This window comes from Sceloporus occidentalis, unplaced genomic scaffold, assembly GCF_023333645.1.
Source record: "Sceloporus occidentalis isolate IW3139 unplaced genomic scaffold, rSceOcc1.0.p SCAF_4, whole genome shotgun sequence".
Taxonomy (NCBI): Eukaryota; Metazoa; Chordata; class Lepidosauria; order Squamata; family Phrynosomatidae; genus Sceloporus; species Sceloporus occidentalis.
In genome coordinates, this window is record NW_028316984.1 from 111,331,957 (window position 1) to 111,349,690 (window position 17,734).

Consider the following 17,734-nt stretch of genomic DNA (forward strand, 5'->3'; position numbering starts at 1 on the left):
TACTAGGAATTAAGTTTAGGAAATCCCTAGTAGAGTATGTGTGTTTTAATAGGGAGGTCCTACACTTACGCAAGTATGTTTGCTTCTATGGAAGGGGCAGGATTCCAATGTACATCGATGGTAGCCCACCATCCCTTTTCGGGCCATGTTTCAGCTTCTCTATCAGGGCAAATACATAGGGCCCTGGGGCTCTGGAGCCTGTCGCAGGTCTGTTTATAGGATGCGTGCCTGTCCTTGATATTTTGATTGCTCTTTCTTTTCAAGCCAAACAAAAACTGAAAGTTCGCCTTCTGAATGCGTGCCCCGTTCTCAGTTAATTCTAGTGGAAGGTTAAACAATGCTCCCCCAAGGTAATAATAACTCAAGCGTGCTTGGAGTGATGGATTATTGACTCTGGAGAACAGGGTTCTGAAACGCGCTGGGTGCCCTTGGGCAAGTCGCATGCTCTCAGCCTCAGAGGATGCCCATGACAAGCCTCCTCTGAACAAGTCTTGCCAAGGAAACCCTACGGCAGGCTCGTCTTAGGGTCGCCCTAAACAGATGGGTCTTTTTTGCTCTTAATTATGTGGAGAGATTAAAGAAATGACTTGACGGCACACAACAGCAACAACAACATTCCTCCCTCTCTTTCTCTCTCTCTGTCTTGGGACTCTCAGAGTAGTTTTACCAAAGTAAGGCAAAGAAGTAGTATGCAGGTTTCATAGCTTAAAACTTTACTACAGTAGGCACTGGGGTTTGGTTCCACAATAACAACAATTGGCTTACACATCTTAGGGAGTGCTAGTTCACTTAAAAGTGGTATACAAACGCTATTGTTATCTCATAACAACAAGTGTTATAGCCTGCCTTTATGTTCCTTCCCTTGTTCTAATCTAAGTCCTGTCGAGATGAATTTAGGAAGGGAGGCTGAAATCGCCCTTTATCAAGCCGCCTTCTTCTGTTCCGGGGCAGCTGTGGCTCGGGTGGCATGGAAATCCTTCTCATGGGACCTTTCCCGCAGTGACTTTTGTCAGTGTTGTCCCTTGTGTCCCTCCTCCCTCTGGTCGCCCTGATGTCCCCTATGGATGGAAGGAAGAGAGACTGGCCAGCCCTCATGTGTCCCAAGGAAGGAGGCTCTTTGCTGGTGTCAGGGCAAGAAAAGCAGTGTACAAACACACACAAAGCGCTCCCCGGTGTCCCTGTCCATTGCCAGCTGGTGTTTTTCTTAGAAGACGCAAACCTGTAGCATGTCCACTCCGAGGAGGAAAAACAAGAGCAACACCAACACTGCTGAGTAGTTATTGCTGATCAGTCACTACTTTCGGGGTATTCCAGAGCCTCCCGTTATTTATTTATTGGCAACCCTCGCCGGGTGTGAGATCGGGGAAAGCAAAGGCCGCCGACCTGCCCCAAACATTCCTCGCTAAAGGCCGATGAGCCGAGAAGCCGCTGCCCAGATAATATTACTTTGTAATTACTTTCCAGCCCAAGTTGTTTCACTGGCTCCGAGTAATTAATGAAAGGGGGGTGTCGGAGCGCCTGATTTACGAGTCGCTGTCACCCGAGGGTCAGCGGAGACCATCCTTTGCCATCCGAAAGCCGCTCCCTTGCTTTGGCTGCTGCTTTCTTTCTTTCTTTCTTTCTTGTTTTAAAAGTAGGTTGTTTGTTATTCTTTGAAGGAGCAATTTTCACTTAAAGTAGGAGGTTATTTTTTCATTTAACGGCGTGCCGTTTTTTATTGCGGAAAATCGATCTTATAAAACGAGCGAGAGCCCAGATTAAAGGGCAGCTTTGACGTGTGAAACGGAGGGCGGCTTTGCTCCACAGATGGGTCTTTTTTGCTCTTAACTATGTGGAGAGATTAAAGAAAACAACGCAGGTTGGTGGGAAGCGTCTGGGGCCGGCTTTTCCTTCCCACCGAAGAAGGCATTGCAGGGCGAAAAACATCCCTTGAGCTTTTTTCTCTTCCCAGCAGCCTGGCTTACATCTCTCTGTGGAAACAGATATACAGAATTTCCAAATTGGCATGGCTTGGCACTTGGCACTCAGTCACCCTGAAAGCAATGCTCAGGCTCAGCTGTATGTGCACCAAGCAGTCATGCCTTCCTTGGCTAATCCAAATACACAATGGTAGGCATCAAAGATATAGCCGTGTTAGTCTGGAGAATCAAGTACGGAGAGAGCAGAGCGCCTTTTGAGACTGAGGATGTAGAGACTGAAGTCTACGAAAGCTCATGCTGCCAATGTCTTCCTTTCAGTTACTCTCAAAATGCAAAATATAGACGTTGCAAGCTTTGGAAGCTTGCCTGTTGAAGAAGCCAGTGGAGCTTAGAAAGTTTGCAACGTACATATTGTGCATTTTGGTTGGCCAAGAAAGGCATCTAACTTTTGATTAGATTTGCTATTGCTATATGACCAACAGGGCTGGTGTTCAGCATTAAGTTGTGTGTGTGTGTGTGTGTGTGTGCCTTCAAGTCGCCTGTTGACTTATGGCGACCCCATAGATCCTAAAAGCAGAAAAAGACCTAGGCTACCATACTTTGGTCCTATCATGAGGATAAAGGACTCCGTAGAAAAGATAATGCTTGGCAAGGAGAAAGGCATTAGGAAAGGAGGCAGACCCGCCTTAGAGGAGGATGGACTCAAATCAAGGAAGATAGGTCGCCTTGGGTCTGCAGGAGCTGAGCAGGCTTGGAGGTCTCTCTCACTCAAAGGATTTAGCAGCACTTTTAAGATTAACTGGTTTTTATTTTAACATGAGCTTTGGTGGATATCAATCCACTTCTTCAGATGCAGTATGGAATTTTATACACACACACACACACACACACACACAATGTGTGCGTGTACACACATATGAATTATATCTATCTATCTATCTATCTATCTATCTATCTATGAATGATAAAAATGACTGGATTAAGGCCCTGGCCTTGTGAGCCTCCTATTCTCTTAACCCCAGGGTCTTGTCCTTTTACACGGAAGGAAGCTGTGCTTTTGTGCTGAGAAACAGGCACAGACTCAATAGCGTCCTCCTTTCCCCGGACATGTCCTCCATTTCACCCTCGTTTCCAGGAGGAATTCCAGAACGTCCTCCGTTTGGAGCACGACGAAGAAGCATGAATGGATATTTCTGGGAGTGTTTCTTTTTAGCTTTGATTTGGCCGACATTTTGCAGTGCCTTGTCCTCCTCTAAGACTTCCACTCAACACCCCCGTTAAGGCGAGGGCTATTTCGGTCCTTCCTTTCCTTGGGTTTCTGGGGGTTCAGGGCTAGGAAAAACGGAGGCTTCAAGGCTTGGACGCTGCCTGATGGAGGAGGAGGAGGAGGCCTTTCTTTTTCTGCTGCAGGAAGCCCAGAGGGAAGGGAGCGAGTTCAAGGGCAGGCGCTGCTGCCACTCCCGGCTCCTGAGCATCTTTCTTCTCTCTCTTGGCAGGCTATGGCCCCGTGGCCTTTGATGGGGCTCCCAGTTACGGACACACTCCTTCCCACCACGCCGCCCAGTTCCCCAACCACGCCTTCAAGCACGAGGACCCCATCGCCATCGGCCAGCAGACCTCGCTAGGTAAGGAAGGGCCCAGCTGCACTGCAGAAATAACCCGGTTTGACACCACTTGAACTGCCATGGCTCCAGGCTATGGGATTCTGGGCATTGCAGTTTGTTGTGGCACCAGAGCGAAGCACATAGTGCTTATAGCAGGCCTGGGAAGTGTGACCTTTCCAGATGTTGATGGACTACAGCTCCCAGGAACCCCAAGATAGCAGAGCCAATGGTGACAAAATATGGAGGGTTTGGGAAGTCGAAGGGGGAAATGATTTGAACATTCAAGCCTTAACCCCCTCCCCTCTTCTGGTTTCCAGTACTCTAGTGGCTATATCACTTGTTAATGGGGACTCAAAGGAAAGCTGTCTTCCACTGATTTGATTTTTTAAAAAGTCTCAAATGCATGACATCAGATTAGAAATGGAAAAGATGGAGATATAATGCAGTGATAGCTGCTGGAAGTCTAGAGTGTTAATGTTAGCACCCAAACAGGTTTACAGCCCCCTCCCCCCCCCATCCCTGAGCCGAAATCTTGATGGCTGTCTTGCCCTATGAGGAAGTAACTCCCAGTGCTCACAATGGGATTTACTTCTGAGTAAACATGGTTAAGAGTGTCCATTAAAATGATGCGCTGTGCATTAAGGTGCATTAAATGCTGTAGGACTATTTCTGCAAGAGGTGTGCAGGGCTGGTGTATCTACTAAGACTTAAGTCCATCTCTCATCTCAAGAAGACAGTTTCTAGTGTGCTGGAACCAAAAGTAGTATTTTCTTTAGCAACCATTTTCAGATCCTACTGAAATCCCTTGAGCTTTAAAAATCAACCGTTGCTGCCTACATTTGCTTTGCTTGGCTGGTGTTTTAAGCTTCTGCAAATGGCAGACTGCCGGAGAAATAAGGGCTTGTTTGAGTTGGTTGGAGAGCTCTTGTTTGGGAAGAGCTTTCAACTCGGGACTTCTAGCCAGGCAAATTCCCAAACAAAGTACAGCCAGCCTTCCTTATCCATGGATTCCTTTTCTGAGGATTCAACTATCCAAGGCTTGAAAATATTTTTAAAACATCTAAACTCCAAATAGCAAACCTTGATTTGGCCATTTTATATCCGGGACATCATTTCACAATCCCATTATATTTATTGGGATTTGAGCATCCACGGATTTTGACATCCATGGCAGGGGTCCTAGAACTAGAGCCCAGTGGAGGCCAAGCGCCCACTGTATTCACTTGTTTTTTACATTAATTTTTTGACTCAGGCTATTCACAGATTGAAAATAAAGAGGGACCTAGTCCTGCCCTTTGCCCAGAAGAAGATAAGCTACTGCAAATGGAATGGGTGTTTTAGTTCAGAAACAACTGGTTGGCTCCGGGCCTTAAAAATACAACTCCAGAGCATGGCTAGTAGAAAGGCCCTGTCACTCCAGTGTTCATTATGGTATATTGATCCTTCTCTGTGCAGGGCAGCAGGTGACTTTTCTCCGTTTTGTCTGCAGGTGAGCAGCAGTATACCATGCCTCCCCCTGTCTATGGCTGCCACACCCCCACAGACAGTTGCACAGGCAGCCAGGCTCTGCTCCTCAGGAACCCCTACAACAGGTGAGAAGCCTTTCCCCAGCAATGTTTACTCTCTCCTCTGCTTCTTCCAGCCTTCTGGCCTACATTGCACCTCTCTCATCTTGGCACAAGAGTTTTATTTATTGTTGGTTGCAATAAGACAGTGGCTTGGACATGCTCTCCTCTACTTCTTCCTTGCTCCTTCACCCCGCCTGGTCTTATTTATAGAAAATATGAATTGTATATTTATAGTGACATATTTCACTTTCAAGGACAGGAGGAACATCTAATGACACCCTGATATTTTCTTAGTGATGAGAGGATAGTAATCACAGAGATTCAGGCCCAAAACACACCTCAAAAATAATCCAGTTTGAGACTGCTTTAACTGACTCAGCGCTAGGGAATCTTAAAGAACTGTAGTTTATTGTGGCACTAGAGCTCTCTGACAGACAAGGTTAAATGTCTCACAAAACTACAGTTCCCAGGATTCCTAGCATTGAGCCAGGGCAGTTAAAGCGTTTTCAAACTGGATTATTTCTGCAGTGTGTTATGGACTTATGAAGCGAGGAAAGAAAATCCTTGCTTTTTAGTATCTCTGAGTACATACCTCTTGCTATTCTAAAAATTAAATTTAATCTGTTTTCCAGAGGAATGGCTGGGGGAGAAATTGATTTGGTGAAATTATTTTAAAATAATTCAAAGTTATAATCATTCTAGGGATGTACAGTTTATAACCTGGTGGAAGCCAAATCAGTTAGTGAAAATCTGTTTATTGGAAGGGCATTTGATACTCTGCTTATGGGCTTCCTCTATGGCTGGGTGAAAGCATGCTGGGCTAGAGAGGCTCTTTTTAAGTCTGTCTCTTTGAATGGCAGACACCACTCCTGAAATATAGGTTCCATATTGGAAGACACTGTGGTCAGTCAGCAGGCTGCCAGGCCCTTGCTTCTGGGAGATCTCTTTGGTGAGAAAAATCTTTTTCAGAGGAGCCACCAAGCTGGCCTAAATCCAGCAAAAACAACCCTGGGGCATTGTGGGTTTCCAAGCTATAAACATCCAATCAACAGCCTTAAAACTTTGTCACAAATAGGCTGTACTGAATATAGTTTTTAATGGGGTTTTCGGGCTATGTGGCCATGTTCTCTGGAGATGCCAGCCACAAATGCCAATGAAACATCAGGAAGAAACTCTTCAAGAACATGGCTACATAGCCTGAAAAACCCACAAAAATCTATGGATGCCGGCCATGAAAGCCTTCGACTTCTGTATTGAATATGTATTCCCTCTCCCTGCCTGGCCCTTAAGCATTTCTGCTAGAGTCAGTAAGAAGTGGATCTAGTATGCACTGTTTTGCCCCAAGTATGCTTGCAGTGAAGACTTGGTTGCCTTGTCCTCTGGTCCTCAGAGCCAGCAGAAAGGCCTGGAGAAAACTTCACCCTTTTCTCCACTGGACTTTATTGGGAATTAAGCTCAGTCCAGTTTCCAGTGACATTCATGGGGATCATTTTGGTTTGAGGCAAAAGTATCATCGACAGAACCATTCCAGAGATCTCTGGCCTGTCAGGGAGAAGGAAAATTCGGGACCTTTGTTAATTAGGAAGCTTAAGGAAATGAAGAATGTGTTCATTTTGGTGTTTTCTCTCTCCATTCTGCTCAGTGGCAAACGTCCATCTCCCTGACAGAGAGCAGAAAGGGAGTTGACCATCCTTTCCATGAACCCAGAATGACAGGATGAAATCATGGCACTTGAAAACTGCCAGTGTGTCTCTGTGAGAGAGACAACATTCTGGCTTTTAAATGAATCCCCGTAAGTTGCTTCTTCCTGGAGATAAAGACCAACTGTGACAATAGACCATGCTACTGTTTGAAGCCTGTATTTCAAACCGCCTGATAGCAGGGTGCTGGATTTGTCCAAAGGCAGTTGTAGGGGTTTTGGTTTAATCCTGGTGTGCTTGGAACCAATGGGGACCCCCTGTCCTCATTCCAATCAGATGCTGGGTGCCTCCCCATAAGTCATGCTTGCTGCAGGAGATGTGGGGCCTTGCCCTGAACTTTCTTCTTTATTTCCTTACTGATTGAGGAACCCAAGTTGAGAATGTGACTGGCTGAGAAAGCCCTCCAGGACCTGGCTCTTAAACAAAGGCTACATCCGCACTGGAGGGAGAAGCACTCCAGTTTGACACTGCTTTAACTGCCATGCCTCAGTGCTTTGGAAATCTGGGAGCTGTAGTTTCTCTGGTGCCACAACAAACTACAGCTCAAAGAATTCCACAGCATTGAGCCATGGCAGTTAAAGTGGTGTCAAACCAGAGTGTTCCTCCAATGCAGATGCTACAAAACAAACGCAAACACTTCCATCCCTGTGAACTTTGTGGGCCCCTACATTTATAGGCCCCAAGACTTGCTAGGTTGCAGAGGTAGGGAGCAGTTGCTGTAGTCATTTTATCTTTGAGCTGCTGCAATGGAAGGAGAGACCCTCTGAGAGTTTATTTTTGAGTTTGTTTAGGAGCCAGAACCAAATCCTTCTCCCCTCCTTTCCCCCAACTATTCTTCAACTTTTGGTGAACTTAGAACCAATCCCACCTCTCTTGGAGCAGCTAAGAAAATGTATGCGTGTGCGCACACACACACACAGAGCACCTCTTGTTACACAGGGCTTGTTGCTTTTACCATCATCAATCTGGATAAGTTGTTGTGTGCTTTCAAGTCGGTTGGGATTTATGGTGACTCTTTTCACAGTGTTTTCTTGGCAACATTTCTTCAGATTGTTGTTGTTGTTGCACTTTATGTAGTGCAGAGGAGGTGAACCATTGCCTTCCTCTAAGGCTGAGAGAGTGGGACTCGCCCAGAAGATTTCCAGACCTGGGATTCGAACTGTGATCTTCGGAGGTTTTATTTCAGGCTGCATCCACACTGCAGAAATAATCCATCTTGACACCACTTTAACTGCCATGACTCAATGGTAAAGAATTCTGGTAACTATAGTTTTGTGAGACATTCACCCTTCCCTGTCAGAGCACTGTGGCGCCACAACAAACTACGGCTCCCAGAATTCCATAGCATCGAGCCATGGCAATTAAAGTGGTGTCAACCAGTGTGGATAGTCAAACTGCTAAACCAGTTGGCTCCCTAATCTGTTTGAGGATGGCAGAAATGGGGTATTACTCACAAATCTTGGAAAAGAGACCATTTTGGCTGATAGCATCCAGAATCCCCCAGCTAGCACAGGGAGCTTCTATGCTGGATGGGGGATTCTGGGAACTGTAGTCACAAGCATTCCATACATTTCCCCAAGTTCTGGTCCCTCATTTCCAGAAGCTGTTTTACTACTTCTGAGTCTGCTCTAACCTCAAGGTTAGAGATGTGGCAACAAAGAGAGGGCCCAAATGCATTAACCTATCTGCCTGGGAACATTGCCCTGCAATAACAATGCCAAAGAAATCTTTCACATCTCTACAGCCTGCCCAGAAAATCCCAGGATTTTGCTTCCTTAACTGCCAACCGGTTTCTTTCATGAAGCCCATGTAGTGGTTTGACTGTTGGACTGGGACTCTGGAGAACAGCGTTTGAATCCCCACCGGGCCATGGGTGAGCTTGAGCAAGTCACACTCTTTCAGCACCCTTTGAACCAATCTTGCCAAGGAAACCCCTGGATAGGTTTGCTTTGGGGTCGCCATGGGTAGGGAAAGCCTTGTAGGGATGCACTGTGTGTGTGTGTGTGTGAAAGAGAGAGAGAGAAAGAGAAAGAAAGAGAGAGAGAGAGAGAGAGACTATCTTCTCTCCAGATCCTATGGCTCTATAGAGTCCCCTTAGACCTCTGATGGAGAACATGGCTCTTCATATTAGGCTCCTATAGGTGCAAATGAACCTTGTAACCTAGAGAGGCCATGCCCACCTTCTAAGCCTTTGGGTCTAAGGGCATCAAATCCTGGGAAGCCCAGGATCTCCTGCCCCTGGGAAGTGGGAATCTTATTTTGTGGCAATATAGGTATAATATTGGGAATAGTATTGCCTAGCATTATACTGTGTAGCAATATAAGCAAGTGCTGGCGAAAGGCAGAAGTTGAGATAGCGTGGGCTTCCTTCGTTACACTTAATTAACAAGAGTCCAATTGAGAAATAGTTGCCTATTCCCAGAATTGCATAGCCTTGAGCCAAGGCAGTTAAAGCGATGCCAAACCGAGTTATTCCTCCAGTGTGGATGCAGCTTCCTCAATCCTTTCAGCGGCCCTTTTTTTAGATCTGCTGCATGACTTTCATATTAGGCATTTCCCTATTTAGCAACCTCCCATCCTTCAAGCCTTTGGTGTTGCCTGAAGCTTTGTTAACTGAGGGGCCCTTCTTTGCAGAGATTCCCTGTCCAGACCCCTTTTCTCACTAGCTGCCTTTACGGTTTGCTGGATGCCTCCCTTGCACCCGATCCTACGAGTGGCTGCCTTCCATTCATACACTGGGATATATATTCGAAACAACAACAACATACAAATAGACAAACATATGAACAAATAGACATAGAACAAACTTGTATCCAACTGCGTGGCTAACAAACATCAAGTGTAGAAAGATAACATAGAATTGTCAACGGTCTTCTATTATAAACCTCCCCAAATCAGTTGAAATCACCTTATCATTACAAAATTTCTAGATTTCCTCTTTACATCATATATTCCGTAGGATAGTCCCTTTACTTTTTTATTGTTCCCAATTTTCAATATTAGTACGAGGCAGTAATTGAAGGAAAAATTATAAATTCTGATTCTTCCAAATGATGGAGGATCCCCCCAATACTGTATTCCATATATCATCATTAATCAAAACTCCAGCCTTTTTTCATTTCCATAGATTTTAAAACAATTCCAATTATCTTCTGTACACTTTCTTGATGTGTCACTCATAATGGATGCTAAAATGTCCAGGCCCATAGCTTCTCTCATCTTAATAAATCATTTTTCCTCTGATGGAATTTGTTCTGAGTTTGTAAATTTTGAATATTGAATCATGCACCAGTCCTTAACTGCTAACCCAAAGCATTTCTTGCCTAGTCCAGTTTGTAATGGAAGCCAGCATTTTCTCACATCTTCAAAGAGTTCTGTCAATTATCTCTGACATTATTTAGTATTTCCTACACCTTTTCATGGAATATGATCCCCTTGGTGGTATAATTGCTCATGCATTCTTGTTGGCTTGCTTGCCAGTGACTGCATCACTTTGCCATATTGCAACCCCTTTCACACTTTGTTTGTTGCTGTTGTCAAGTCCTTTCCCACTTATGGTGACCCTATCATGGGTTTTCTTGGCAAGATTTGTTCAGAAGAGGTTTGCCATTGCCTTCCCCAGAGGCTGAGAGTATGTGACTTCCCCAAGGTCACCCAGTGGGATACATGGCCCAGTGGGGATTCGAACCCTGGTCTCCAGAGTCGTAGTGCAACGCTCAAACCCTGCACCAGGTGGACTCTATCTGAGAGTAAATCCGACTGAACTGACTTAAATTAATTTCTGGGTAAATGCAAACAATTTCCCCCACTAATCGGGTAAATTTTCCACTCAGTGAATAGCAACCTGGATATGAAAGGAGGAGACACTGTTTCATTTACTCCAGTTTTCTGCTGGCCCTGGGACTGAACCAGATTGAGAGTATTTGACTATGATTTCTTCTTCAGAAGGTATCCAAGACATGGAGGGAATATTATGAATGTTTAGGGCTAAAAGTAAGGGCAGATGAAGAATGATCCAAGTGATTTGTCTTGCAAGATTCTGAAAGAATAACTGCTAGACTGCTGTAGAGACATGACAACGATTTCCTGGATACCTTCAGGCCTGACAAAGAGGTTGTGGCACAAACATATATAGGCTGCACATTATGTTTCCTCCGATTCTGTAGATTTATGTTGCACAAACAGATTTCATAAACCTGTCCTAAACACATACTCATTTTGGTGCTTGCAAATGGCTCTGAGCAGCTTTTTGCAGTTTTTCTAAAGGTTAACAGTTCTGTCCCCAGAGGGAGAGCTCACCATCCTTTAACACAAAAATAGTACATGTTTGGAAGTAATAATACTACTCAGATAAAAACAACACACTTGAAAGCAGTATAGCTCCAGAGAGCTGCAGCAAGAAATCTGTAACCATATTGTGGCTTTCTTCATACAGTTGACAGGAGGAAGGTATTACCATCCAGAGGAGCAAATCAGAGAAACAGAAATAGTTTTATTTATGTGAATTCCTGAAAGGTAGCATCTTGGAATAACAGTTAATAAGCTTCAATGTCTGGCTGGAAAGACAGTTCCTCTCAGGGACTGCTTCAGACCACAATGGCTTGTTTCTCAAAAGTTGTTATTTTAATCCAATTATCAATGCAGGGTTGGGAACACTATGGCCCTCTTGATAACTGTTGATTAAAACTTCCCAGCCAATCATTCTCTTTAACCCCCTCCACTGGTTTGCTATCAGAGCAAATGGGGCTTTAGGCGGTAAGGGTTTCCCACATGCCTCTACTCTATACAATGCCACCTCTAAAACTTTCCCCATTCGCTCAGTCACATATTGAGGGGATATAGTTAAGCAACCAGACCCTGGGACCAGAGAATCTTCCCAGTGTGTTTGCAAGCACCTAAAAGACTCCAATGTGGAGTCTTTTCACCAGTGTAGCATAGTGGCATGAGTGCTGGACTATGATTCTGAAGCCCAGGGTTCAATTCCCAGCTCAGCCCTTAAACCCACTGGTTGACCTTGAGCAAGTCACATGCTCTCAGCCCCACGGATACAAAGGGATGCCCCCGGGATGCAATGGCAAACCTCTTCTGAACAAATCTTGCCAATAAAATGCCATGATAGGTTTGTGTTAGGGTTGCCAGAAGTTCGAAATGACTAGAAGGCATGAAACAACAACATCAACAACACTCTTCCCTTTCATCTCTCTGTTTTGGGTCTCTCAGAGTAGTTTTAATAAAGTAAGGCAAACAGTAGTATGCATGTTTCATAGCCAAAAACTTTAATAATAATAATAATAATAATAATAATAATAATTTATTTATTTATATCCCGCCTTTCCCTTTCGAAAATCTAGGCAGGTAACAACAGTCCAATACAACATTTAAAAACAGTAGTAACATGATCCCAATCCCCTAGCTTTTCCTCCTCGAGCTAAAATACAAATAAAACATGATACTATATCATAACAGTAGCAGTATCACCATTACATCCAGTTGCATAGAGAATGCAGCAAAAATTAGGAGCACAGAAAAATATTTACAGGAGTGGTCATAGGGAGAGACAGTGGATAGTTGAACAGTTCAGGTTCTCATTTTGGAGGTTAGTCTGGGAAGGCTCACCAGAAGAGATCCGTCTTTATCACCTTTTTAAAGGCCTCTAAAGATGTAATTTGGCGGATCTCCTCTGGCAGATCATTCCACATTTTTGGAGCGGTGACTGAAAAGGTCCTCTGTGAAGTTGCCACCAGCCTGGTTTTCTTTGGCTGTAGTAGGTTCCTGACAGAGGACTTGAGTGTGTGGGAAGGATTGTATGGGAGGAGGCAATCCCTCAAGTAGTCTGGACCCAGGCCATGGGTTTACAGTAGGCTCTTGGTATCCACTGGGGTTTGATTCCAAGACTCTCCTTGGATATAAAAATCTGTGGAGGTTCAAGTCTCATTAAGCACAGTAACATTGTGGAATGGTGTCCCTTATATAAAATGTCCAAAACAAGGTTTGCTTTTGGAATGTACAGTCGGCCCTTCTTATACACGGATTTTTTATACACGGATTCAAGCATACACGGTTTGAAAATGTTCCAAAAAAGTATAAATTTACCTTGATTTTCCATTTTTTATAAGGGACACCATTTTGCTATGTCATTATAGTTAATGGGACTTGAGCATACACGGATTTTGTTATACACGGGGGATCTTGGAACCAGACCCTAGCATATAACAAGGGTCCACTGTATATTATTTTTGAATATTTTCAAGCCATGGATGGCTGAATCTCTGGATACAGAGCACTGACTGTAATTACATTTAAAGGTACATTCAAACATATTTACATGCAGTGCCTAAGCCCTAGCTAAATAAAGAAAAGTTTCAGGAAGAGGAGGACCTCAACAGAGCCTGCACTCAGTCTTCAGTCAGTGCTGACTGCCTTCAGTTGGCCCTGACTTATGGCAACCCCATGGATGAGACACCCCTAAGACCCCTGGTCTTCCACTGCTCTGCTTAGGTCCTGCAGATTCAAGCTTGTGACCTCCCTGACTGAGTCTAGCCATCTGATGTGTGGGCTCCTCTTTTTTGCTGCCTTTTACCTTCCCTAGCATTTATTGTCTTTTCTTGTGAGTCATGTCTTCTCATGATGACAGCCTCAGTTTCATCATCTTAGGTTCTAGGGAGAGTTTGGGCTTGATCTGTTCAAGGACCCATTTATTTGTCTTTTTTAGCTGTCCACAGTACCCCCAACTTTTCTCCAGCACCACATTTCAAATGAGTTTCTTTTCTTTCTATCAGCTTTCTTCATTTTCCTGCTCTCACATCCAGTATGGTGATGCAGAATATAATGGCCTGTACGATTCTAATTTTAATGCTCAGTTCTATATCTTTGCACTTTAGGATCTTGTCTAGTTTTTCATGGCTGCCCTTCCCATTCCTAGTCTTCTTATTTCTTGACTGCAGTCTCCATTCTGATCAAGGTTTCTAAGGTATGGGGAAAGTTTATTTCGATTTTCTCATTACTTAGGTTGAATTAGTGTAGATCTTCAGTGGTCATTATTTTTGCTTTCTTTATCTTCAACAGTAAGCTTGCTTTTACACTTTTTTCTTTGACTTTCCTTAGTAATTGTTCCAAGTCTGTGATGTTTTCCACTAGTTGTATGGTACCATCCACATATCTTAGATTGTTGATGTTCCTTCCCCCTATTTTTTCTTCCTCCTTCTTTTGAATCTAAGCGTGCTCTTAGTATGATATTTTGTGCATACAAGTTGAACAAGTAGGGTGACAGAATGCATCCTTGTCTGACCTTTTTGCCAACTGAAAAGCATTCTGTTTCTCCATATTCTGTTTTAACAGTAGTCTCTTGTCCTAAATACATATTTGTTATGAGGCGTATCAAATATAGTGGTACTCCCATGTCATTAAGTGCATTCCAAAGCTTTTTGTGATCTATGCAGTCAAAAGGCTTTGCTATAGTCTATAAAGCACATGCTGATTTTCTTCTTGATGCACTCCATTAACCATTGTATGTTTGCAGTGTGGTCCCTAGTGCTTCTTCTTTTCCCGAATCCTGATTGCTCCTTTGGGATTTCTCTATGTATGAATGGAATCTATGCTGCAGAATTTTGAGCATAATTTTGCTTAGCTGGGAAATTAATGCTTTGGTCTTATAGTTGCTGCAGTCTTTTGTGTCTCCTTTTTTTGTGGATGGGAATGTATATCGATCACTTCCAGTCTGTTGGCCACCATTTTGTTTTCTATATTTTTTGACATATTTTAGTTAACACTGTAATCTATATAGTCTCCTCTCTGGTTGTACAAAGAAGATGCTTGCAATGAACAGATTGTTGGCCTCAGTCACTCTCCTGCTTCATTACTTATACCTAGTCTGAATCTTCCTACGTTTTTTTATTCCTGTTTGCTATTAACTTTAGCATTCCAGTCTTCTATGATTAACTTGAGATCCTGTGTTGGTGTGTTGTCAATTTCTTCCTGGACTTCGTCATAGAATCTCTCAATTTCTTCTTCCTCTGCCTTTGTGGTTGGTGCATATGCTTGATTTATGGTAATATTTATACGTTTTCTTTGAAGGCTTGTTGATGTGATTTGGTCTGACTTTCCATTGTATCCTTTGACTGCTTTCGCTACATGTCTCCTTAGTATGAAAGTACCCTGTTTCTTTGTTTCTTTTCATTTCCTGAGTAGAACATTGTGTAGCTGTCTGATTCAAAATAACTCAATCCTGTCCATTTTAGTTCGCTCACTCCTAGTGCTGCTATGTTTATGCATTCCATTTCCGTTTTTACTGTGCTCAGCTTCCCCTGGCTCATGCTTCTCACATTCCACACTCCTATAATATATGTAGTGCTGCGTCAGACAGTATTTGCATTGCTGAACATGTCTTCTGCTTGACTTTCCATCTTTTGAGTTCCTCTGTGCCCTTGATCAACCTTCTATTCTTGATTATTCTCTGTTTGTGTTCTAGTCCTGCCTTTGGTTTTATCTGGGGTTGTCTCCTAATAGAGTTTTCTTGGTGAGAGGTTGTCCAGAGGTTCACCTTTGCCTCCCTTCATGCAGTGCTTGCAAATACACCTGGAAGGTCTTCTAGTCACATGGTCTGGTTGCTTAAATACATCTCCACAGTGGGTGATTGAGTAAATGGGGAACGTTTTAGAGACAGCATGTATAAGGTAGAGACATGCAGGAAACCCTTGCTCTTTATAGCAAATGGGTGAAGAAAGTTAAAGACAGTGCTTTGTTGGGAAGGATTTTCCAACCAGCTCTGTTGAAGTCTTGTGAAACTGGAAAGGAAAATTGGGCAAGCATTCTCCTACCTTTTGTGTTTCCCACTGTGATCTATGGGCCTTTCAGACTCTTCTGTAGTTCTTGTCTTTTTGCCTTTGAAGGCAAAGAAGATCTGTGTTGTAAAAAGGTACAGTGGATGAATAGATACTGCTTCTAATTACTCTTATTATGAAATGTGTGAGATCTCTTAACTCTTTTCTGTTAACAAATTGTGGTTCCCTGTAAATATAGTTAGCATCTATACTTTTAAGGCTACAGTCCTAAATGAAATTGTTAGTCCCACTGAACCAAATTGATCTGAGTAAATTTGATAAGGTTTATGGGGCATCAGTTATAAAGAAAGATTTAGGTTCTCTTATCAATCACACAGCACAGGAAATACTCTACTTGGAAAAATATTTTCTTCTCCCTTGAGGAAGAGGAATAACCAGAACCAGTGTGTGTTAGTACAACCAGACAATCTTAGTTACAACAGCATACATGACCATCAGGAATATTGTACTGAGGTATGTAGGCCAGGTAGAGAAAGTGAAGAAATGCTGACATAGGCCTGGTACAGACGGGAACAAAGTGCCAGCCTGTTGGTTGAGTCACAGTGGAGCGTCCACACACTTGATGCCGTGGCACCACCCCCCTCATGCCATTATGGTGTGCACCATTCTTAGGGTTGCCATTTTTCAGGACCTCCAAACCGGGACAAATGTAGGACAAAAATTTCAAATGTAGGACACATTTTTTTTGTGTCCTACATTTGATTAGGAGCCTTGCTGAGGGGAGGCTTTCCCTCCCAGCCTGGGCCCCCGCCTTCAGCGGGGGCGGAGGCCAAGCGGGGAGGGAATCCTCCCCTTAGGGAGGCTTTCCCTCCTAGCCTGGGCCCCTGCCCTCAGCGGGGGCGGAGCCCAAACGGGGAGGGAATCCTCCCCTCAGCCCGGGGGCAGGGGCAATCCTGGGGGCGGGGGCAAACCGGGCCGGGACCGTGCGGACCTGCCCCAAACTGGGAAAGTCCCACCCCCAGGCGGGATATGGCAAGCCTAACCATTCTAGACAGTGTGGACATCATGGTGTGACCCTAGCGCTGCATCTAGATGATGCAGCACCAAAAGTCCATCACAAAGCTCTGCCACCATGGCTGTGGCGACTTTCAGAGGGTGCAAAGAGGAGCTGTATTTTGTGGCTCCTTTTTCCGCCCTCCAGAGGCTGGATCAGAGCTGTGGCATGCAGTGGTCATGGCCCCGATCTGGTCAGTAAAGGGGCGGCTGCATGCTGCCCCATAGGGGCTGTTTGTACAGCTCTATAATTAACTGAGTTGTTGCTCAGTTAAATGAAATTGTGAACTTCATACAGTTGGATGTAGTAAACATGTTTAATGCTGAAAATTTACTGAGTCACACTTGCAAAGACTCTAAGAGTGGAGGAGTTGCAGCTCAGGTTATAGCCCTTTCTGCACTAAGGTCAAGTACTCATAGGCTGCAATGTAGGCCAAAACAAACGCTCTATAATCTACTGCTAGTTTTCTTTCAGGTCCCCTCCCTTAACTTCCTTTTATTTCACTCCAATGGACATTAATATCTTTCCCCAACCCTCTTCTTTCTACAAACATCTCTTAACAGAAGGAAAGAGTTTTGTAGTATTTTGTGTGTGTGCGTGTGTGTGTGTGTGTGTATGTGTGTGTGTTTTAGTGTGATTTGGGCGATTCAGTTGAAAATAATTGGAATAATTTTCTCTCCGGTTAGAGCTATTCATTCCAAGAATGCATTCTTTTCTACTCAGCTATAAACCAATTTTAAGTGATATTTGGCTATATTATGTAACACAGAGTATTTTTAAAAAAATTGCTGAGAAAACACCAAACATGGTGTCATGGAGCTGTGTTCTGGTCCCTCATAAATTAAAAACAATAGGGATCTTCCAGGAATGGTCTGGTTTTATGGTTAATGAGGGGAATAGAAATAGAAATCAGAAATAACCAGCAGTGCAATTGATGGGACTTAATCCTCTGTCTATCTATCATCTATCTATCTATCTATCTATCTATCTATCTATCTATCTATCTATCTATCTGGGATTGTTTGACCACCCATATACATACCAATCTGCCAGACAAGACTTTTTTGAAGCTGCACTTTCCACCAAAATTGATAATAAAGACATCTCCA

General features: G+C 43.8%; 1 protein-coding gene across 2 annotated transcripts in view; it reads left to right on the plus strand.

Moving 5' to 3' along the window:
* WT1 (WT1 transcription factor) overlaps positions 1-17,734 on the plus strand; it is a 65,882-nt gene that overhangs the window by 9,348 nt on the left and 38,800 nt on the right. For both annotated transcript variants that reach the window (XM_089521278.1, XM_089521280.1), the window contains exons 2-3: positions 3,416-3,544; positions 5,013-5,115. In XM_089521278.1, coding sequence (XP_089377404.1) covers positions 3,416-3,544; positions 5,013-5,115 — 232 coding nt within the window. The remainder of the gene's footprint in view (positions 1-3,415; positions 3,545-5,012; positions 5,116-17,734) is intronic.